Source organism: Mchenga conophoros, linkage group LG23 (assembly GCF_057382185.1).
Source record: "Mchenga conophoros isolate Kocher_MC1m ecotype Shallow Benthic linkage group LG23, M_conophoros_male_GT1.1, whole genome shotgun sequence".
Lineage (NCBI taxonomy): Eukaryota > Metazoa > Chordata > Actinopteri > Cichliformes > Cichlidae > Mchenga > Mchenga conophoros.
The window spans coordinates 16,763,006-16,786,783 of record NC_140547.1 but is presented as its reverse complement, the minus strand read 5'-3'; the positions used below and the strand labels follow the sequence as shown (position 1 = coordinate 16,786,783).

The 23,778-nt window shown below is 39.8% G+C and overlaps 2 protein-coding genes across 5 annotated transcripts in view; one reads left to right on the top strand and one right to left on the bottom strand.

The window, feature by feature from the left end:
* The window catches only part of nlgn1 (neuroligin 1), a 316,027-nt gene that overhangs the window by 155,299 nt on the left and 136,950 nt on the right, over positions 1 to 23,778 (top strand). The window lies entirely within an intron of this gene.
* LOC146546933 (uncharacterized) lies at positions 14,145 to 20,235 on the bottom strand. Its single transcript, XM_085265420.1, has 7 exons — positions 20,138 to 20,235; positions 19,823 to 19,928; positions 18,063 to 18,133; positions 15,997 to 17,962; positions 15,540 to 15,698; positions 15,405 to 15,458; positions 14,145 to 14,975 (listed from the first exon to the last, which is right to left on the bottom strand). Exons 4-7 carry the CDS (start codon positions 17,657 to 17,659, stop codon positions 14,728 to 14,730), a joined length of 2,124 nt encoding a protein of 707 aa, XP_085121546.1. The 5' UTR covers positions 17,660 to 17,962; positions 18,063 to 18,133; positions 19,823 to 19,928; positions 20,138 to 20,235; the 3' UTR covers positions 14,145 to 14,727.

Sequence of the window (23,778 nt, the reverse complement as noted above, 5' to 3'; positions counted from 1 at the left end):
CCACTGCCACCACAGAACACAGACTGCTCTGACCTGTATATTTTACAGGTAGAGTGGCCAAGTTGGGACTGACAAAACAGAAATACTTAATGAAACCTTCTCATCCTATCTCTGCTCCTATTTCAAAACAAAACATGAGCCAGACTTGTTTTTTTATGCCCTCTACTTTCCTTACTGTTTGCTTTTAAAAAAAACCCACAACCATCCTCTCCTTCCCTCTTTCTGAGTCTTCCTCTTCCTCTCCTACTCTCCATTCCATCTGTTTTATCTGATTAGAGTAAGAGTTATAACTCCTTCTACCTAATCTATATAGTTGTCTATCCTATTTACAGGGGCATCCATTGGATTATACTGGCTTTTCTGCTTACATTAAGTTTGTCTTATGGGATTGATGACTCACACACATAAGCAATACACAATGCACGTGCATATAGATAGTGAAACCACACAGCATGCATACTTATGTATGCACAACTGTTGATCCAAATTTACAAATGAGTGCAGATAAGCATGAGTTCAGAGAGACATACTTTCATACAGTTAAATAAGTCACATCTTAAAGTAATGTATAATCTTAAAGTAATGTATTCTTGGATTCTGACTCAGTATTAATGGACTTTGAACATAAGATAGGAAACTATGCACTGTTATGCACAGTATTTGTTTTTGTGTTTTACAGAGTAAATCCATTTTAAGTGAATCTTAAGAATGAACAGTAGTGTTCAAATCATTATCACAGATTTTTTTTATGATACACTGACTGGATTAAAGCTTTTTAACTTGAAATAAAAATTGCAATATTTCGACACCTTAACATGTTGGACTAGAGTACTTTGAGGACCTGAGGAATGTAGAATATGAGAGAGAGAGGAGGGTGGCTGGAGCGCAGTTTGTAGATCAGCAATCACGCAGCATTGGTAAGGAGAGAGAGGACACCTATGAAATGGATGAAGAGTGGAAATACCTGTTGGCATACCTGTAGAGTTATGGACATGTCTAAGAGCAAGGGCAATGGACATTCTGACCAGCCCAATTTTGGAGATTGAGAGGATGCCTAAGGAATGGAGAAGGAGTGTAGTGATACCAATTTTAAAGAACAAGGGAGATGTGCAGAGCTGTAGTAACTGCAGGGGGATAAAGCTGATGAGCCACGCCATTAAGCTTTGGGAAAGAGTTATTGAAGCTAGGTTAAAAGAAGAGCTGGTGATCGGTGACAGCAGCACGGTTAATGCTTTGATTGTCTTTGTGTAGCTAGAGAAAGCATAGGGTACCAATACAGGAACTGTGGTACTGTGAGAAGAAGTCACAAGAGGCAAAGAAGTATGTGAAGGACATATCAGGACAGCAGTGCAGTGGTGAGGTTTGTGGTAGGGGTGAGAGATGGGTTCAAGGTGGGGGTGGGATTACATCAGTGATCTGCTCTGAGCCCTTTCCTGTTTTAACTTGCTAGACTGGCAGGAGTCTATGATGTTTGCAGATTAAATTGTGTTCTATAATAAGAGCAAATACCAGGCAAAAAAAAAAAAAGCCTGGAGAGGCAGAGGTATGCACTGGAAAGAAGTGGAATTCAAGTCAGTACAAGAAAAACAGAATACATATCTGTAAATGAGAGGGAAACAGATGTGTCGAGGTGAATATGCAAGGGTTAGATTTGTAAAGTTGTGACGTACCTGGGATCAAACATTCAAAATAACAGACGATACATAAGAGCTCAATAAGAGGGTGCAGGCAAGGTGGAGCAAGTGGGAGTGTCAGGTGTGAGGAGTGGAAGTCAGTAATGGTTTGTTTTATTTTCAGTATACAAGAAACATTTTAACTCCTCAGAAAGGAGATCCATTGGACCAGACAACGGTTCAGAGGTGTGCAAACTGTGTTCTCACCTTACTGAGGCTTTGACGGATGCAGGTGGTGGAGAGTTTCAAAGGGATGTTAAATAAGTCACATAAGAACTGGTAAATCTAAATCTTATCCAAACAGTCCACAATTGATCAACAGTGATTTTTAAAAATGCTTTTAGTTTGATTAACCAGACATTGTAATAGAATTTTTGTTGCAAATATTAAAAATATAAATGAATAAAAAATCTCCTAAATATGTCATTCACACTTTAGTGAACCAATTGTGCAAATTCAAAAATATGGGTTGATATGAGATGCATCAGCTGCCCTCGCTTGGTTTAGCTGGCTTGCAGATACCATTGCCAAGACTGTAGCTGCTGCGACATGTTGGGAACCTTTAGAAGTCGAGTCACTGGTTTGAGCTGGTGGGGAACAACAGAGGACGAGGCTGTCTCAAGAATATGATAAGAGTTTCTACTAGAAGCACTGCCCCTCTCATGCAAAACCAATACATGTTTTTAATTGACCTAATTATTTGGCGTCATTGTACTGTTCTCTCTGTAGTGTCGCACACTAGGGAGAAAAAACAAAACAAAACAAATGGGTGAAGCACATTCAATAAACTCCCTGACATCCTCTGTTAGAAATACTTCTAACAAAATGAAATGCCTTTTTATTCTAGCAGCACTTGACTCAGGGGAGCTCTGCAATCCAGCACAGTGCAGCTATATGTAATGTAATGGTTGTAGTGGTCTTAGTGAATTTCTGTCTTAGCCTGTCCCAGAATATCCTGAGTAGATACTTCCTTTCAAGTGGCGTTTGCTCTGTGGCTGTTGAGTTCACTAGTGCCAGCTTGCTTATCCGCTTATCCACTGAGCCAGTCTAGCTGGTACAAAAGCAGTCTGGGAAGAGGTGTGTGATCCCACTGTAATTGTGCTCTTGACTTGAAGAGATTGCTCAAGCAATAATTGTAGAACCCTTTGCTCTGGGTAAATCAATCTAAATGGAACAGGCTTGGATGACACTACTTGACCTACTCGGTTCCTTCCTACCTCTGATTTTCTCAATCACTTCCCAGATGCTCAAGTGACTGTTAAATTGGTTAAACCTTACAGGAAAATATGCAAGTATGGGCTCCACACACACGGAGACCCACTGCATACATTACATTCATGAATGAGATGGTTTCACAGTTTTGATAAAGTAAGGCAAAAAAAAAAAAAAGCCAACAAATACATTTTTTTAAATGTATCAATTGTAAGTGTCATCATCAAATTATGTCATTATTATTATTAGTAGTAGTAGTACTGACTCGCCTTTGAAATGGACTAGGACCAAGACTGGGATCACTTGTAATCAGCTGCTCTCTTCAGAGTGATTTTGGTAAGTCAACATGGGCATAAAGTCTGCTGTCAGTCTGTCTGCTATCACTCTGTGATTTAATGGGGTCAAGCTGGCAACTACATGCAAACAGTTTGTGATAAATGTGTGACAAATAACTGAAAGTTGCAAGTTTGTTGCGGTCTACTTACACATAAACTCACATTAAACAAAGTTTCACATTAACTACTTAGATTCAGAGATCAGCCAGAGGTGGTAAAAGTACAGGCATTCTGTACTTAAGTAGAAGTACAGATACTAGTGTACTCAAGTAAAAGTTAAAGTGCAGGTGGACGTGGAAATGTTTTCTACTCTTTACTTATGATCAAATATTTTATTTTCCTGTGAACCGTTGTGCCTTCTTCTTAAATATGCATACCTATACATAATATGGTTTTTACTGTGTACATCTCCTAACATATCCCAGGTGTGACTTTGTATTCATAGAGCCCCCCATTGCATTCTGTAATCGTGCATGCTAATGATTTTTGCTATTATGATTTCACAGCATGTTCCTGCTAACATGGTTGTTTTGCCTTGTTTTTTTTGGTTTTTTTGCTATTTGAAAACAGTAACAATTACATCTTGTACATTATCTAGATAGAATAATTAAAATGTATTTTTGAAAATGAAAGAAATGTGAAATTCAGATCAAAAAGTATCAAAACTAAACCTTTAAATGCAATTTTAGTATTTAGAGAAATGGCTCGTCCACTTAATATGCTGCTAATATGCTGGTACAGCTGATTGTCTAAAAGCCTGAAAACTACTTTTAATACTATATGCAGATTTCATGGCATTAATATGCCAGTGACAACCTTGAAAACACCACAGCAGTGCATGGCGATGGAACTGGCACTATAGCAACTGTAATTCAGAGCTTCTTGTAAGGGTTGGAGCTTTGTTGTCCCTCTCTGTTCTTACAATGAACAGAGTGCAACATAAAAACACTGGTCTCCTCTTCCCAATTCATAAGAACCAACATGATCAGGATTTAGCAACATGCTTATTTAAGTCTTTTAGCTTCCAGATGAGGTAAATGCAAAATTAGTGCTGTTTCACCTTCAACTATATTCAAATCAAAGTATTTATAACGTATAACTTAACAACACAAAACTAATAAACAAAAAAAGTTAAAATGCCATCCGCCCTTTCCAAACCTCGAGCTATTACTAAACAAATTCAGCATCCTGCACACGAAAACATTGCCTGGCTGAGCGTGGAAAGAAGAGCGCTCGGAAAAGCTGTTGAAAAGCTGGCCGTTAAACTTCACGGCTGGTGGCTGGAACCAATCAGCTCCTTGTAAACAAGCTACACACACACATACAGTCACAATCACTCACTCAACCAATCAGCCCAGCTCACCTGCGTCACATCAAGCAGAAATCTCAGCAGGCTCAGTAGAGGGAGAGAGAGAGAGATGTAAAAGCGCGTGCACAAATGGCAGAGGAGGATAAAATATAGATAAAATGTTCAGACAACCACAGGGCCATAATAATAAGTTGAAGTAATACATGTGGTGGTCTGGTTGCCAGTCCGATTTTAATGCAGAGAAGAAAAGCTCTGTTCACTGACAAGGCTCGTCTGCCTCATACTGCTCAAAAGGTGACGCCACTTTCTGCCCTGAGGTCCACTAATGGGTTAACTGGGCCATGTGTTTACGCCCACAGCTTTGGAAGCTACTCAGAACACAATAAGCTCTGATGGCTCTTTCTAGCAGTCTCTCACCTCCTTTGGTTGTGCCTACATTATGCTTCTGTGTATCTATTTGCCCCTGCCCCATATCTCCGCGTCTCCCTCTGTCTGTCTCTGTGATGCCCCAGGTTCATGTCACACCATAACAGGATTCATCTAAGTCAAGGGTTAGATAAAAAGCAGTAGGAGGGACCGAAATAAAATAGGAGAGAATCCTCCTTTTCATCTTAGCCCCTTGCTGTCTCACTGTCCCTATAAATGCTTGTACAGCCTGGTGGAGCATTGCGCCTGCGCCGCAGGTCTCTGCCCTAGCCAACCATTGCTCTAATCCTGTTTACACTTTCACATGCTCTGTGATAGACTACTTTGGGGTGCATTTATGCTCTGAAATAGTCTGTGTGAGCTATTTCATGCACATTGTGAAATGTTGACTGCCTGTTTCTCTGTGCCTACAGTGCCAGGATATGTGGTGAGATAGTGAGCGTGTTGGTCAGTAGATCCAGGAAAATATATCGTGATGATTTATGGGCAGCAGACCCACCCTAGAGGTCATTGTGGGAGCATGGTGCATTACAATGATTGAAGCCGATAATGCACCAACAGACTCCATGTGCCCCTTTTAACCCAATCACAACTCTGCTGATGGCAAGCCCCGACATCTGTGCTTCTTTGATTGGATGGAGGAATGATGTATGTGCACTTGAACCTCTTCCACTGAGTTATTGTGGCCTGCTGTAGTCTTTAAGACAAGACTCGGTGGTCATTTTTCATCTGCATACAGCAGTTTGTCGTACTGTCCTGCTTTGTCCTCAATTCACTTAATCTTTGATACAAAGATAAAATACCTCATGCTATCGCAGATAGTTGTGTGATGTATTGTCATTTTCTCTGTCTTCCCGTGAATGTGTTAACAAAATGTAATAGTGGAAAAATGTAATCTCATCAGCAGTACTTGGATAGAGTTGTTTTGCATGAAACTACATTGTAAGTATTTTGAAAATGTTAGGTATAATTAGATTAAACGAATGCTTCTAACTCAGTGATGGAGGAATCATATACTTTTAACCTTTTGATTTATAAAACAAAATCTTCTCTAAAACTGACAAAATCATGATTTAAACCTCAAAATCTATGATATGATTGAGCTGAATGTGACTATTCGTAATATGAATGAAAATGGGAATATAGCATGTAGCATAAGATGTGACATTGTAACATATACACAATACATATACATGTATAGTCTAAAGGTGTTGCAACTTTACTCATTATATGCCATTACACATGCCCTTTTTTTCTTCTCTTTGCTTTATCACAATTTTTTGTGTGTGGATGTCTACGTAACACATACTGGAAGGAAGAGTAGAAACATCTCTTGCTGCATAATTCTCAGTGCCAGGGGAGCAGTGCCTGGTTGGTTCATTCAATGAGCTCTCACAGTATTTGAAGAAGCTAAAATAGAACAGTACAAAGCCTATCAGGGTTAAAATTAATATATAAATAAATGAATCTGTATTCCCAACACAGACTCTGCACAGTGAAACCTGGGAATAGTCTGTCTGCCTGACTGACTTCACTAATATTTTTTTGCAACCCCCTGAAAAAAAAGAAAGAAAAAGCTCTAAATTGAGAAGGACTTTAATCTTTGAAGTAGTTGTAGATGGGGATTCGGTTTTCCAAATCCTTTGGGAATGGCTCTATGCATCTCTGCATGAATCCCAAAAATGAATGAAAAGATTGAGTCACGTAGCTTTACGTTTAGACTCTTACTCAGGCAGAAAAATAATACATATTTTATGATTTGGTGTTTTACAATCAACCTTTTCTGCATGTTTTGTTTCTTTTTTATTTGTCTTTCTTTCTTTCTTTCTTTCTTTCTTTCTTTCTTTCTTTCTTTCAAGGTATCCCATTATATTTAAGTTATATAACTTAAAAACAGCTTAACTATAGCACTGTATTGTTTTACAGTGTTAGGTTTACACACTCACTTTGCAGTTTATCACAGCTGTCTTTTCTGTTATCAACTGCTCTACTGCAAGCACTACACACCTGTCTACAAACTCTAAGGATGATTAAAGAACGATGACAACAGCTGAAAACGATCACTTTTCTGCCACAGCTTCTTCTACATTAAGAGACATTCACTTCCCACAATGAAGGTACTGAGTACATGCAGGTGTTGTTGCTTCAATGAGTGAAGCATTGGAGGCTGTTGAGGAATTAATTATTAATTTAATTATCATTTTGCTGCCTCACGTTGTTGCTCTTTCTACATTCTTCGTGTAAATACAATATGTGCAGCTCATTATAAACTAAGAAAAAACACAATCCGTAGACCCATATGGCCTCACCCTTTCTATCATTACTATAATCCACTTGTGGGAATAGATCAACCCAAATTCCACATGTTGGTTCTTTAAAGAAGGATGAAGCTGGCAAAGCTGTTCATGTTCTTGTCTGCACTATAGTCAGTGACTAACAACCTTTAAAAACATATCTTGTTTACTTGTTGTCTTTAGGTAACACACAGTGTGTGGAAAGAATTAAATAATTTACTTTCAAAACTCTTCTACTTTCATCTTAGCATTGTCGAAAAATATTGTGGTTTTCTGTGAGGATTCATAGTGTTGCTTCACAATGGGAATAACTGAATTTTGTAGAGAGCATACATATATATACATATACAGTATATATCTTTTTCTGATCAGGTATATGTATTGCTCTTAATACTGAATCTTAAAATTGAAATCCCTTCATTGCAGTCCACATGTTATAAAGAAAAAAAGATGAGTCATTGGAAAAGTCTAACTTTAAACTGTCGTCAAGGTGGAGGTCACTGCATGCATGGTTACCTTTGTATAAATGCCAGTGTGTACAATATACCCCTGTGTCTTTTCCCCTTTCCTTCATCGGCTCTTGTTCTTTTGCTCCAGATCTCCTTTACTGTTTCTTTTTTTTTCTTTACGTAGCCTTTCCCTTTGTGTCACTCCTCTCAACCACTTTACTGGAACTGGGGTCAAAGGGCTGTACACCCTAATCTAATCATGCCTGAGAGAATAGTTTCTGTGTCACCTATGTGTATGTGTGGTACAGCTGAATAAAACAGAAAAGACACCTAACAAAGACATGAGTCCTTTGCCTTGAAACCAAATTCAGTTCACCTTCATGCCATACTAGAGTCAGAGTTTGTGTTTTCATTGGATTGGGAATTCCTCAGTATCTAACCCGAAAGTGGTGAAAGAGTTGACTGAAGAGAAAGGTCTTAGACTGCTGCCCTCTTGACCTAGACCGGGGGGGAGTCTGACGCCTGGGTGGTTTGCTGCATCAGTGGATGAATGGATGAACAGGCAAATGATGGATGGATGGATAATATGTTATGCAGTCTTTTACTTTGATACTTTGGAGTATATATACAAAACTAAATCTCTGTGTGGTTAAAAATAGCAGTACGTTAAGAATATATTTTTTACAATCTTTAGACTGAAATAGTAGCTCTAATTTTTTTTTGTAGTTTTTCATGAGGTGGGATGAATTTGCATTTTATTAGGGACATATAATAGTCAGGAACAAATGCAACTCTGGAGTCAGGTATCCCACAATGCAACAAAATTAGCTGAGCTGGCAATAATAACAACTTCAGCGTTATATAACTGACTCCAATGGGTGCAAGAATTTTGATAAATGACTTTCTTTTTTTATGTAAGAATAGACGCATTTTACTGAGAGATGACTGCTGAAACTGTTTGTTGTCACTGTCATACTGAGCAGCATTTTACTGAGCAATTTACTGAGCAGTGACCAGATAAAAAACATATTTTGAAACACGTTATTGAAATGTGGAACACAGACAAAGGAATTTAACACGGAATATCTGAAATAGCTGTTTTAATATCAATTTTCACTCAAATATTTAGATAACATCACCTATGCCTAGCATTTTATTAAAGGAACTATTAAGAAATAAAATGACTCTTCTGTTTTTCAATTTACTCAGTGAAGCCTTTTAAAAACATAGACGAGAGCCCTGAACTCTTCCTAGTCTTACCTTTATGGAGGTGTTTGTGTGAATGCAAAAGCTTTGAGGACTTCATCTGACTTTAACCAGCTAGTTATTTTGTAGAAATCCCACGTAATGTCATGTCGTGCTCAGGTGCAAACAGTCTAGGAAATATTCAGGTTCAGTCACTGCTAGTGAATTTGACCCCTGTACTACTGAATGGAATAGATAAATTTGGTATATTGTATTCGGCAAAAATAAATTAATAAGTGCTCCAAAACTTTTGTACAAGTCATATACAGATAAGTTCTTATCTGTATACTTTTCTCACAAAAGGTAGAAAAGCTTTACAGGATGCTACCGAATGTCCTCTGTCAACTCCCCAATTCCTCACACAGTAAGATCATTTATTGCTTCTGCGTAAACACTTTTGGTATCTTTGGTGTCTCGCATGTTAAACCATTCACCCGTAGAAAACATTACAAGTAAAGTGCAAGTTAATGGTACTTCCCCATAAATGGAGCAGAAAAGTTGGACTTCTAAGGATAATTTTAAAAGCAATTTGCAACTGATAAAGTTTAAAGACGTTGATAAAACTGACTTGGAACTCACTAAGAGCAAGCTTCAGAAATGGTACAAAAGTCTTTTTTCAGGGAGCCCTCATTGTGCTCTTATAATTCCTTTCTGCGTATTTACTACCATCCTTGCATCAGGCAATCCCCTATCCTTTAACAAGGGGCAAAAGGCTGTGGCCTGTATATCTTTTAATATCCACAATATAGTCAGCACACATAAGTAATGTGCAGGGTGCAGGTTTATATCCACAAAGAATAGTGGATGGAAAGAGGGTAAGGGGAAAGAACAGTAAAAGGAAAAGATATGAGATTAGAAGTGTGAAATGAGGAGTGTGAGGGTTGGGATGGGAGCTAGAATGGTTGCCAGGGTTACGGTCAGGGTTGTGACCTCTGATGTCAATCCATCCATTTGGAGCATATTGCAGAATAAGAGGATTGGATTTTTATGGAAATGGATTTCATTTGCTGGAACACTCTGTCTATACCTATCTCCACTCCCTTCTATGTGCTGTAATGATCACACTTTTTCTTCATGTTTCTAGCTGTTTTTATCAGGGTTTTTCATATTTAATGTGTTCATTCGGCCACATCAGGATGTCAATTCATAAAATAGGTTCTGTGTTTACTTTTGCTGTCTGTCTGAAGGTTTCACTCAGAAGTGACAGAGAGGCTGTGATGGAGACAGCTTACCTGGCTGTGTCACTTTTTTCTCTTTCCATCTGCTTCACGCAACGACTGTCAGATTGTGATTGTACTTTGATACTGTTTGATGTACTCCACTACAGAGAGCACAAGTTAGCAGTTCAAACCCATTTGTTCTTTGTATAACAAAATGTGCTATTGAGCTGGATGAACATTAATTAATGCTTCAGATTTGAAATATGGTTCTTGGGTCTTTATAAACAAGCTACTTACCAGAAGCTTTTAAGGTGGCTGTAATTAAACTACTACTTAAAAAGCTCTTACTTGATCCAGCTGTCTTAACTAATCGCATACTGATTTCTAACCTTCTTTACATTTGAAAAAATCTTGAATGAGTAGTTGTTAAACAGGTAACTGATCATTTGCAGAATTATTTATTTGAAGAGTTTCACTTAGGATTGCATCACATTACATAAACAGCAGTGGTGAAGGTTAAAGATGATCTCCTTACGGCCTCTGACAGAGGACTCACCTCTGTGCTTGTACTGTTAGATATCAGTGCAGCATTCACAATATTTTATTACAGAGATTAGAGCACTTCACTGGTACTGAAGGAATTCTGCGGCACTGATTTGAGTCATATCTCCCTGATAGATTCCAGTTTGTGCATGTAAACAGGGAGTAATGGAATTTCTTGGAGTTCCATTCTGGGACAAATATGTTTTACATTGTACATGCTTCCCTTAGGCAATATTACTAGAAAACACTGCCAACATTTTCATTGCTAATCAGATGACACACGGTTTTATTTAACCATGAATCCAGATGACACAATTAACTAGTTAAACTACAGGTATCCTCAAAGAGATGAAGGGTTAGGGTGGATGACCACTAATTTCCTACCTTGAATTCAGAAAAAGTTAAGGTTATTGTACTTGGTCTTAAAAACATGGCGTCCGCAGAGAATAATACCTGGGACTGCAGTCGCTGCAGATGGATGTCCCTGTCTGAACCTGGTTCTGCCAGTGATTTCTTCCTGTTAAAAGGGACGTTTACCTTCTCACTTTCACTAAGTGCTTGCTCACATGGGGTTGTTTGATCGTGGTGGTTTCTTTCTAATATTGTAGGGTTTTTACCTTACAGCATAAAGTGGGTTGAGGCAGCTGTTGTTGTGAAACTGGGCCCATATAAGTAACTGCTAGCAGTTCGTTATATTGAACTGTGGATGTTGAGACAGAGCATGGGAACATATTTTGTCTGTGTAGCTTTGGGAATGAAGCAATATGTGGAAGCTACACTCTGAACAGTAATATGAAAAAGATCTGTAAAGTTTTTCTCATACAAACTATGGGTGACCACAATTAGGGAAGTAGGGAAGTACACATTTTTCCCTTGCACCCAGTTACCGGGGGTCACTAACCAGTCTCCACGCCTGCCTCAATGACTGCTAGCAACCACTCACAACAAGTTGAGAAATACTGATTTTTCCTTAGCAACTAGTGGTTGGCAAGTGGTCACCTACTGACAGAAATTACTGCTAAGAACTTTGTAATAAATGACCATTACTACCCTTGGTTTCAGTTCATCGTGGGTGTTTTAGTGTCTCGGTTTTGTTGCAGACTATTTTTGATGTATTTTTTGACTTTAGTAAAAGAAGACACTTTTACTTTATCCTGTTTAAATTTGGTATAAAAGTGGTGTGACAGTAGGAGATCAGTTCTGTATTCTCATGTACAAAGCGTGTTTACTGGAATTAGAAATATATGAATATATTTAAGTCAGTCAAGACTGGGGTTCTTCTAATTAGCCAATTAAAAAACAATGACATCAGTGTGGGCTGAAATGTTGGTGCTAAGCGGATATGCATGCAAATGCATAGTGTTTATGGGTTAAACGCTTATTGAGACTGAGGCATTTTATGGGCTAATTGTTGGTTTTTTGTTCTTTTTGTTCTTGTTTTTCTGCCATAAAACTATACTAACAGTGTCATGCTTTGAAGCTACTGTGTATAGCTGCTATCATTAGCAGTTTAATGGAGCTGTTAGATTTACATATTCTAATCAAGTCTCAAAAGTATGGAGAAGTTATAAGCATTTGCCTGACAGTTAGTCTATATGTTTTTATTGTGATAGATTATTTGCCCAGAAATTCTGCAGAACCTTTTTTCCATTTGGAGAAAGATGAATGAATGATAATGCTTTCATGTTTAGAAATCTGACCTTTCATGTCTGTCTGCCCAGGATTCTTTTGGGAGAGACTCAGTTATAGTTGTACAAGAAAGCAACAATTCAACTGATTATCAAGAACAAAGAGCAGGAGAGTGTGTTTTTTCCCCCCAATAAACATATTTTTTATACTTTTATTGTAAATTCTTGGCCATTTGTAACACTGTTTGTCAGTGGATGTATTGCCAGTCTGTATTGCCACACTTGGCTGCCAAATTGTGAGGCCTGACACTAATTTGACTAATATCTGTCCTTGTTTCAGATGCTATAAATTTATGTGCATGATTGTTTCTATCATTTAGAAATGGCCGGAAACGTCATTCCACTTTCTGTGTTTGAATCTGTGTTTGAAATTGTAATCTTACACACAACTTATTATTTTTTAGATTTAATATTGTGTGCTACTGCTGACCAAGCAACCTCTGTCCAGGTCTCCATTATAAAAAGTCAAAATTCTCAGACTGAGCTTCCCTAGAGTGCTGTGCAGCTGATGTAGCTATGACATCTTGGCTATGAAAGTGTTTGTCTTCACATTTGGAAATTTCTTTCTTTTTTTCCATAAGCATCACCTTTCTAAAACAGTCCAATTCCACAAAAATAATTTCTGTTGCTAGCCTGCACTCAGTAGCGCCGTGGTGTGTCTTCCTTCTCTCTCTGCATTCATTTAAAGTTGAAATGCTTCCCACTCATGCAGCTAGATCAATCCTCACTGGGGAGTCACCATGAGAAATCAGCACCATGAGTTCACACTAAGCACCTCGCTATAAGGCACCTGATTTGCTAGTGTATATCCCACACCCCAACCCGCCAAGTTTCCCAGCTGTTTCAAGGAATTCAGTTGGTGACCTTGGCAGCATAATCCTGCTTCTTGAGGCAGTGCCCACCCACGGCTCAGCAACTCTACATTGTGAAATAATGAAAAAAGTCTGCATCTTGACACAGTATCTGTATCTATAAAGAGGAGAAGCCCAAACTATATAGTACAAAAAAACCTTAAACTGATGACACTCAAACAAACTAGATACATACTAACCTGACAAGGGAAAACATGTTATGTGTCAATCAATTTCTAATTCATGTTATTTATGACTCTGTGTTGCCTATGCAGCACCTCTGGTTTAGCCGAATGCATTTATTAATTTGCATACACTGTGTGTGTGTGTGTGTGGGGGGGGATGTATGTTAGCAGAAACTTGTGCCAAGTTCCTGACTAATCTTATCGTGCCAGTATCCTGCATTGGTTTGCATGCTGGGTAGGGTAAAGACTGACTAAACTGTGTGTGCATGTTTATGTGTGTGTGTCTGTGTGTGTGTGTGTGTGTGTGTGTGTGTGTGTGTTTGTGTGTGAGGCTACCAGGTTAATATGTCACTCAGCTGGGGGTTCTGGTAAAAGCTGACTTTTTGTGACACCCCACATTGCACCAGCGGCACTGCTTACTGTGTCAGAGGATATTTGTGTGTGTGTGCGGTGTGAGTGAGAGAGAGATCCAAACCTCCATCCCAGTGAGAGTCACAGTGGAAATAGCCTCTCACCGTTAAACGAGCCCATCCTTCAGAGATGGAGCTTTCCTCTGCATAATGTCTCCACTGTAGAGTCCACACACACACACACACACACACACACACACACACACACACACACACACATACGGGTCTATGTGGTATGGCGGGACTATACTACGTCAATCCGCCCGGTGGTGGTTTAAGTGGACTACCCTTTTGAAAGGACTTAGAGCCAAGGGAGCGAGGTTAAAGTGTTCGAAAAAATCTGAAAAAAATTTGGGTCACTTCAGACCTCATACACTCCCTATAGAAGTCTAGATACACTGATACACACCAACCAGACTCTATTGTGTTTTCTGGAGACATTGTCCACTTGACAACAATGTGTTTTATGAGGTCCAAAAAAAACAATATTGGGTCTTTAAAGGGACAATGATGTAATATGTAAATAGCTCATCATTACCATGAATACACATCTGACAGGACACAGGATTACTGGAACATCATTTTATTAGTGTTCTTGGATCTGAACATTAATTTTAACCATAAATAAAAAAAGAAATCTATGGACAAAAATGCCCACGCTTCCCACAGAAATATAAAAATATAGAAAACAGAAAAATTAAAAACATTTAAAATGAATTTTAATAGTTTAAAGGTAAATATTAAGGGGAGAAAATATGCATTTATAATTTTTTATTTTAAATATAACCCGTCAAAAAAAACCCTAAATAAATTAAATGTAAAAATTATGAAATACAAACTACTTCTGTATTTAACAAGAACTTTTTTTTCTTTAAACAGAACATCAGTGTTAACAACAATTGGCAATCTGACCAAGATGTAAAACCACAGCTCTCTAAACAGTTATTTTAGTTCATTTTTTTCTGCCTTTTTGCAGTTAATCCTCTGTTTCTTACAAAATCTCTTATGTTTTGAACTGTTCTTCCTGCCAACACCGGATCTTCTACCAATTTGCAATGACTGCATTCATTTTTGGTGGCTAGTTTCCCTTCGTTTATGTGGTCTTTAAAATGCCTCATCACTGCAGCAACCTCAGCCTTGGACCACATGTTTTTGGGAGCTCTTCGGGAATTGTGGGATTGAGCAGCATTTTTCTCTGGAAGATATATAAAGTAGTAGTAGTTAAAACAAACAAAAAACCAAACAAAAAAAACAAAAAACATTTGGTGGTTAAAAGAATGGATGCTACCCTGTACTAACTTCTGAAATGTGTTGCTACCATCAATATCAAAACGAGCTAAAATTCTCTTTGAAAATTTATCAAATTTCTAAAATGAGACATTTAGTGTTCCGCTGTGAATAAAAGACTGAATAAAAAGTTGAATAAAAGTCTCTTGATGCATGCTCAATCATCCAGGTAAGTAAATCCCAAAACGTTGATTCTGTTAATCTGGACGTAGCGTTTTCAGTGGGAGAAACATTTTGTCACTCATCCAAGTGACTTTTTGCCACCACTCTGCAGTTTGCCATATGTTGCAAAGTGATGAAACAATAATAAGCTTAGAGAACCAACTGCACCCCTTACCTTCAGAGGGAGCAGCAGTCTCACTTGCTGCAGGCATTGTGAGTGGTCCTTCATCTGCTGATTACACAATTTGATTAAGTTTTAATATTTGTAACAAACATTTTATCCACAGAAACCAAGCTAGTGGTAACTTACCACAATCTACAGTGTCTTGGAGCTGCGCTGTGTTTGTGGAATCAGCTACTGCATGTACAGGCTCACTGGTGCCACACGCCAACATTGTGAGTGCTGTGTCATCATCATCTGATTCACTCTCACTGTCCTTTGTTTCAGCATCACTTAATGCAATTTCATCTGAGAAATTGTGGGAAAACCCCCCCAAAAAACCAAACACAAACCCCCCAAAAACCTCACATTAACAACGAGATATGACAAAATACAGAACAAATACTGGAAATTATAGTACATAGTTTTACTATTTAAGGCCACCACTCTGCAGTTTGCCAAATGTTGCAAAGTGATGAAACAATAGACTTCAAGAACCTTAAATCATGGACATTTAACAGAATGGTCTGTGCTTTTAGGTTTTAATTCGGTTGATAAAGCATAATATTCAACTACTGCCCTAATATTTGCTCCTTTCAATACAAACCTTCTATTTTGATCTCATCCAGTGATTTCCCCTGGATCTGGGAAAGTTGTCCTTTTTCCAGTGTTAAAAGCAGTTTGGAAATCTTGGCCAGCTGTGTTGTGGGAACTGGTAATCTGTAGAATTCGCGGTGAACGCGGATATCATGACCCAGGAAATCTGCAACCTGATCAAGTTCGTTGTTTTTCAAATTAAGGACTTGTGAGAGTGTGGCAACATGTTTTCTGAGCTGTGTCGATCTTAGATACTCAGGCTGCTTTGCTCCACACTGGTGTGCATGAACACGCAAGGAGTCCATTCCTCTGTAATGACTCATTGATCGGGGTCTTGCAAAGAGGTAGATATTAGTGGCACAAATACCACAGTCAGGCCTCCTACTAACCAGTAGTGACAGAGCATCCAGCATGCTTGGTGTTAGCAGAACTGGAACATTTCTGTCCCTTTTTCCCATTATTTCTATTCTACAGAAATAGTTACAGAGTCTCTGTTCCATTTCTGAGAGCCCCATGGCAACATCTGTGTGGAGTGCTGTTTTGTCTCTTTCAAGAAAACTTTTGAGGCGCATCTTTGAAACCTCTCCAGAACGTCTTCGGTTGAACACAATGATTTGTGAGAGTGTAACTTGTGCAAGTTGGGCATAATTCTGAGCTGTGGCTTCGTTCTCCAAGCTGCAAAAGGCACTTTCTGCAGATTTTTGAAGGTAGTGATGGAGAATCCGAACATCTTCTGTAAAGGGCAATGTTGATGGCTTGTTAAACTTTGCCTCACTCAATGTGTTCAAGGCACGGTGAGACACCATCTCAGACCATTTGGAGACATACAACTTCTTGAACGCATCAGTGGACTTGATTAGGGCTTCATCCTCTGTCATGAGGGCACGACAATGGATAATGTCAGACATTTTATGCAGTGTATGTCCCAGTTTCAGCGCAAGGCTTGGAGTTTTGTATGACAGTGTCTCTTCATCAAAACCTGAAACTTTCTTTACTGCTTGCACAACTCTCTGGAAATTAGCAGGCTTAATAGCTTCTTCCATGTTATGCACTGAGAATTCTGTGCGCAGACACAACAACAAACGTCCCGCTTCACGAAGCTTCTGTCGTATATAATCATACTTTGTAGGGTCTTGTCCATGTTTATTGTAGAGGGACTGGGCAAACTGAATAACAGTAAAGTCATTTCGCACAGCTGAGGCAATCTCATCTTGTTTCATAACAGCAAGAACCTTCCAGACTCCACTTGACACCTGCGGATAACACTGAGACTCCAGAGTTAAAGCCAGGCCGAGTACTTTGGTTCTTCCAGGTTCTTTATCCGTGTCATCTTTTGGTTTGTTAGGACATCTGCGGACATGTCTCCAAAGATCCTTGCGAACATACATCCCTTGACAATAAAAGCAATGAGCAAACTTTCCCTCTACTGCTTTAATCTTGGGTCTTCTCTTCACTTTCAGTGGTCCCACTCCACCATGCAAAACTGCAGCATTATGCTTAAAATTTCCCTTATTTCTCAATTTCTCTAACAGACTTTTACGCTCGTTTGAGTCTCTAGGCAGGGAAAATGCATGCACAACATCAGGAGCCGTTTTGTGCGTTTTCAGGTGGCGGGAAATTTTAGCTTGTGGTTTGCCACAAAAATAGCAGTAATTTCTTTTACTTAAAGTCATTTTTTCTGATTCAGTTTCGCAAAGCTCACTTTTATCTTGTGGCTTGTCCTTTGTCAAGTTGTGGATTAAATTCGTTGAATCTGATTGTTCATGCGCTTTGGAGATGTCATCTTGGCATAGCAGACCTTTTGATGTGCTTGGCAATAATGAGATGTCTTCATCTGAATCTTCATCATATGACTCTGAATCTGGCACATATTCTTCTTCTGATATGCTGTGGTTGCCATCATCATCGCTTGATATTTGATCCAGAACTGAATGTGGCAATCCATCCTCCCCTGAATATTCAGAAATTTCTTCTTTCTGGAATGTAAGAACAAAAGTTTTTTTAATTGATCAATACTTTAGACAGGTAAAAAATAAACTGAAAAAAAGTCAAGCCAAATATGAATGGGATACACACCTGTGTTGACTGGTGGCAATTCTGATTTGCCAATTTTGCAAGGCAAGATTTGTGCCAGACCCCTAAACAAACTGAAACACATTTTGATAGACTTAATTTAGCTTTGCAGTTCTATTTAAGTGAAGTAGTTTTTTGTCAAAGCATTGCAGTAATGTCAAATGCTGAAAAAACAAAAAAAAACAAAACTGTTCACATTAAGGATATTTTAATGACTACACATACACTGCTAATCCCCCTCCCCCCCCCAAAAAAGGACATCCCAGATGTGAATGAAGGAATTATTCTTATTAAATACTTTGTTCTTTAGGTAGTTGAGTGGCATGAAAGTGTGTAGTTGAATGTGTGTGGCCTCCAGATGCCTGTACGACTTCCCTACAATGCCTGGGCATGCTCGGGATGAGGTGGCGGATGGTCTCCTGAAGGATCTCCTCCAAGACCTGGACTAAAGCATCTGCCAACCCCTGGACAGTTTGTGGTGGATGGAGTGAGACATGATGTCCCAGATGTGCTCAATTGGATTCAGGTCTGGGGAACAGGCGGGCCAGTCCATAGCATCAATGCCTTTGTCATGGAGGAACTGCTGACATACTCCAGCCACATGAGGCCCAGTGTCGTCTCGCATTAGGTGGACCCCAGGGCCAAATGCACCAGCATGTGGTCTCACAAAGGGTCCGAGGACCTCATCTTGTTACCCAATGACAGTCAGGCTCTCTGGCAGGCACAGAAATGCCACCCCTCACCATTACTGACCCACTGCCAATATGATCATGCTGGAGGATGTTGCAGGCAGCAGAACATTGCCCACGGCATCTCCAGACTGTCACGTGCTCAGTTTGAACCTCCTTTCAGCTGTGAGGAGCATAGGGTGCCCGTGCTGAAGTTGCCAAACTTTGTGTTTTCTGGCAAATGCCAAACATCCTGCATGGTGTTGGACTGCAAGCTCAATCCCCACCTGTGGATGCTGGACCCTCAAGTCACCCTCATGAAGTCAGTTTCTGACCATTTGAGCAGACAGATGCACATTTGTGGCCTGTTTGAGGTCATTTTGCAGGGCTCCTCTTGTTCCTCCTTGCACAAATGTGGAGGTAGCGGTCCTGCTGCTGGGTTGTTGCCCTCCTATGGCCTACTCCACATCCAGGTAGCACCTCCATGCTCTGGACACTACACTAACAGACACAGCAAACCTTCTTGCCACAGCTCACATTGATGTGCTACGCTAGATGAGCTGCACTACCTGAGCCCCTTGTGTGGGTTGTAGACTGTCTCATGCTACCACTAAAATGAAATCACCGCCAGCATTCAAAAGTGACCATAACATCAGCCAGAAAGCATAGGTGCTGAGAAGTGGTCTGTGGTCACCACCTGCAGAACCAGTCCTTTATTATGGTGAATTGACTATAATTTCCACTTGTTGTCTACTCTATTTGCAAAACAGCATGTGAAACTGGTTGTCAGTGTTACTTCCTAAGTGAACAGTTTGATTTCACAGAAGTGTGACTGACTTGGAGTAACATCGCATTGTTTAAGTGTTCCCTTTATTATTTTGAGCAGTTTATGTTATGGAATGGGGAATTGAGGACAATCCCAAGTATACCATTTTTACAAGGTCCTGCACCAATGAGGTAATACTGCATTTCTTTAATTAGACGTGACCACCCATTAATTAAAAAGGGAGCAGTGTTCATTTCAGCACGTCTTAACTTGTTGAACTCTATTAATGCTTTTTACTATACACTGTACCTATTCACTAAATGTCTCACCTTTGCACTTAAAGCCAAGCCACTTGAGGGAGGAAACCGGTCCCACACACTGAATGCACTTGTCCAAAGATGATATTGTTGTGCACACCAGACGATGATTGTGACACTGTTAGCAAAATATTGCAACATTTATTTGTTTTGGACAGTTGGAAAGGTGTGTTTTCAATTCAGTTGCAGATATCAACTAATAAACTTCGTCCATGTAAATCACATCACACCCAGGTGACTGCCAAACACACACACACACAGCATCCATAAAGAATGATGATAGATTAAATTATTAGTTCATTAAGTGGTACACTGGATTATATTTACCCTTTCAGGCTCTGGATGTTTCAGGTCCAGATCATTGTTTGGAAAGCTGTTTGGTTGCGGCTTTAGGCAGCTCACAGTCTTCTGAATCTGGCTGGTCTCAGTCTTCGTGTGTAACAGATAGAGAATGAAGACAAAAGAACAGTAATCTGACAGTTACTAAAAATGCATCACTCAAGAGGATGAATAGACCATTTCACTATTGGCAAATAGCGTAAGGTACACATCGTGCATGAGAAACATTCATTAAAATCTGTCCTAGGTCAATGTTACCTCTTCAAAATCTTGCACTGAAGAAGAATGCATGGCTTCTGAGCCTTGCTGAGGCATTTCTTCATCAAGATCCTGCAACAAAGAAAAGATGGCACAAAGATTAGACCAAGTGCTCTTCTTGCAACTGTACTGGGCAGTCCTGTGCTTCTGTCTTTAATTTGCATGTGTGTGTGTGTGTGTGTGTGTGTGGGGGGGGGGGGGGGGGGCTTTCCACTCAAGAAATGTTTTCTTCTGAAAAAAATACTGGCTACAATAATTAACAACTGATTCCTTTGCAATCATCCATCCTCTTCCACTTATCCTTATCAGGATTGTGGGGTAGCAGTTTTGGGGCCTATACCAGCTACCATAGGGCAGTACAACCTGGACAGATCACCAGTCTAACATGGAAGGACAAGCATTTGCATTCACACCAAAGGGCAGTTTTGAATCACCAGTTAACCTAACCCCATAAGCTACATCTTTGGACTGTGGGAAGAAGCCAGAGTACACAGCGAGAGAGCCCATGCACTACCAGCAGTAAAAAGTGCCTAAAACAAGTTAAGTTGTATAGTACTATCTATCTTAATGTTCAAGCCTGAGTTTCAAACCACATAGAAACAAAGCACATGTAGTCAGTTCTGCATGCTGTAGGTCAAACTGTCAAGAAATACGAGAAGACCCCTCCTAAAACCAGAGTGATGTCACCATGAAGCAAACTTTGACAGAGTCTCCCAATAACAGTGTGGTCCTCCTAAGTCACATTTGGGTGGTTAACACACACACACACACACACACACTCAGATGTTATCCAGACTTGCACTTTGAAACAATGAAAAGGACCTACAAGCCACAGTCCATGTAAATCACATCACACCCAGGTGACTGCCAAACACAAACACACACACAGCATCCATAAAGAATGATGATAGATTAAATTATTAGTTCATTAAGTGGTACACTGGATTATATTTACCCTTTCAGGCTCTGGATGTTTCAGGTCCAGATCATTGTTTGGAAAGCTGTTTGGTTGCGGCTTTAGGCAGCTCACAGTCTTCTGAATCTGGCTGGTCTCAGTCTTCGTGTGTAACAGATAGAGAATGAAGACAAAAGAACAGTAATCTGACAGTTACTAAAAATGCATCACTCAAGAGGATGAATAGACCATTTCACTATCGGCAAATAGCGTAAGGTACACATCGTGCATGAGAAACATTCATTAAAATCTGTCCTAGGTCAATGTTACCTCTTCAAAATCTTGCACTGAAGAAGAATGCATGGCTTCTGAGCCTTGCTGAGGCATTTCTTCATCAAGATCCTGCAACAAAGAAAAGATGGCACAAAGATTAGACCAAGTGCTCTTCTTGCAACTGTACTGGGCAGTCCTGTGCTTCTGTCTTTAATTTGCATGTGTGTGTGTGTGTGGGGGGGGGGGGGGGGGGGGGGCTTTCCACTCAAGAAATGTTTTCTTCTGAAAAAAATACTGGCTACAATAATTAACAACTGATTCCTTTGCAATCATCCATCCTCTTCCACTTATCCTTATCAGGATTGTGGGGTAGCAGTTTTGGGGCCTATACCAGCTACCATAGGGCAGTACAACCTGGACAGATCGCCAGTCTAACATGGAAGGACAAGCATTTGCATTCACACCAAAGGGCAGTTTTGAATCACCAGTTAACCTAACCCCATAAGCTACATCTTTGGACTGTGGGAAGAAGCCAGAGTACACAGCCAGAGAGAGCCCATGCATTACAGCAGTAAAAAGTGCCTAAAACAAGTTAAGAAGTTGTATAGTACTATCTATCTTAATGTTCAAGCCTGAGTTTCAAAAAATTTCAACATAGAAACAAAGCACATGCAGTCAGCTCTGCATGCTGTAGGTCAAACTGTCAAGACATACGAGAAGACCCCTCCTAAAACCAGAGTGATGTCACCATGAAGCAAACTTTGACGGAGTCCCCCAATAACAGTGTGGTCCTCCTAAGTCACATTTGGGTGGTTAACACACACACACACACACACACACTCAGATGTTATCCAGACTTGCACTTTGAAACAATGAAAAGGACCTACAAGCCACGGTCCATGTAAATCACATCACACCCAGGTGACTGCCAAACACACACACACACAGCATCCATAAAGAATGATGATAGATTAAATTATTAGTTCATTAAGTGGTACACTGGATTATATTTACCCTTTCAGGCTCTGGATGTTTCAGGTCCAGATCATTGTTTGGAAAGCTGTTTGGTTGCGGCTTTAGGCAGCTCACAGTCTTCTGAATCTGGCTGGTCTCAGTCTTCGTGTGTAACAGATAGAGAATGAAGACAAAAGAACAGTAATCTGACAGTTACTAAAAATGCATCACTCAAGAGGATGAATAGACCATTTCACTATCGGCAAATAGCGTAAGGTACACATCGTGCATGAGAAACATTCATTAAAATCTGTCCTAGGTCAATGTTACCTCTTCAAAATCTTGCACTGAAGAAGAATGCATGGCTTCTGAGCCTTGCTGAGGCATTTCTTCATCAAGATCCTGCAACAAAGAAAAGATGGCACAAAGATTAGACCAAGTGCTCTTCTTGCAACTGTACTGGGCAGTCCTGTGCTTCTGTCTTTAATTTGCATGTGTGTGTGTGTGTGTGTGTGTGGGGGGGGGGGGGCTTTCCACTCAAGAAATGTTTTCTTCTGAAAAAAATACTGGCTACAATAATTAACAACTGATTCCTTTGCAATCATCCATCCTCTTCCACTTATCCTTATCAGGATTGTGGGGTAGCAGTTTTGGGGCCTATACCAGCTACCATAGGGCAGTACAACCTGGACAGATCGCCAGTCTAACATGGAAGGACAAGCATTTGCATTCACACCAAAGGGCAGTTTTGAATCACCAGTTAACCTAACCCCATAAGCTACATCTTTGGACTGTGGGAAGAAGCCAGAGTACACAGCCAGAGAGAGCCCATGCATTACAGCAGTAAAAAGTGCCTAAAACAAGTTAAGAAGTTGTATAGTACTATCTATCTTAATGTTCAAGCCTGAGTTTCAAAAAATTTCAACATAGAAACAAAGCACATGCAGTCAGCTCTGCATGCTGTAGGTCAAACTGTCAAGACATACGAGAAGACCCCTCCTAAAACCAGAGTGATGTCACCATGAAGCAAACTTTGACGGAGTCCCCCAATAACAGTGTAGTCCTCCTAAGTCACATTTGGGTGGTTAACACACACACACACACACACACACACACACACTCAGATGTTATCCAGACTTGCACTTTGAAACAATGAAAAGGACCTACAAGCCACGGTCCATGTAAATCACATCACACCCAGGTGACTGCCAAACACACACACACACAGCATCCATAAAGAATGATGATA

Excerpts from the sequence above, each read along its gene's own strand:
- LOC146546933 (XM_085265420.1), bottom strand. The coding sequence starts at position 17,659 with ATGACTTTAAGTAAAAGAAATTACTGCTATTTTTGTGGCAAACCACAA. Across the intron at positions 15,699-15,996 it reads GGATGAGATCAAAATAGAAG|ATGAAATTGCATTAAGTGAT; the intron begins GTTTGTATTGAA and ends ACAATTTCTCAG. Across the intron at positions 14,976-15,404 it reads GACTGCTGCTCCCTCTGAAG|AGAAAAATGCTGCTCAATCC; the intron begins GTAAGGGGTGCA and ends TATATCTTCCAG.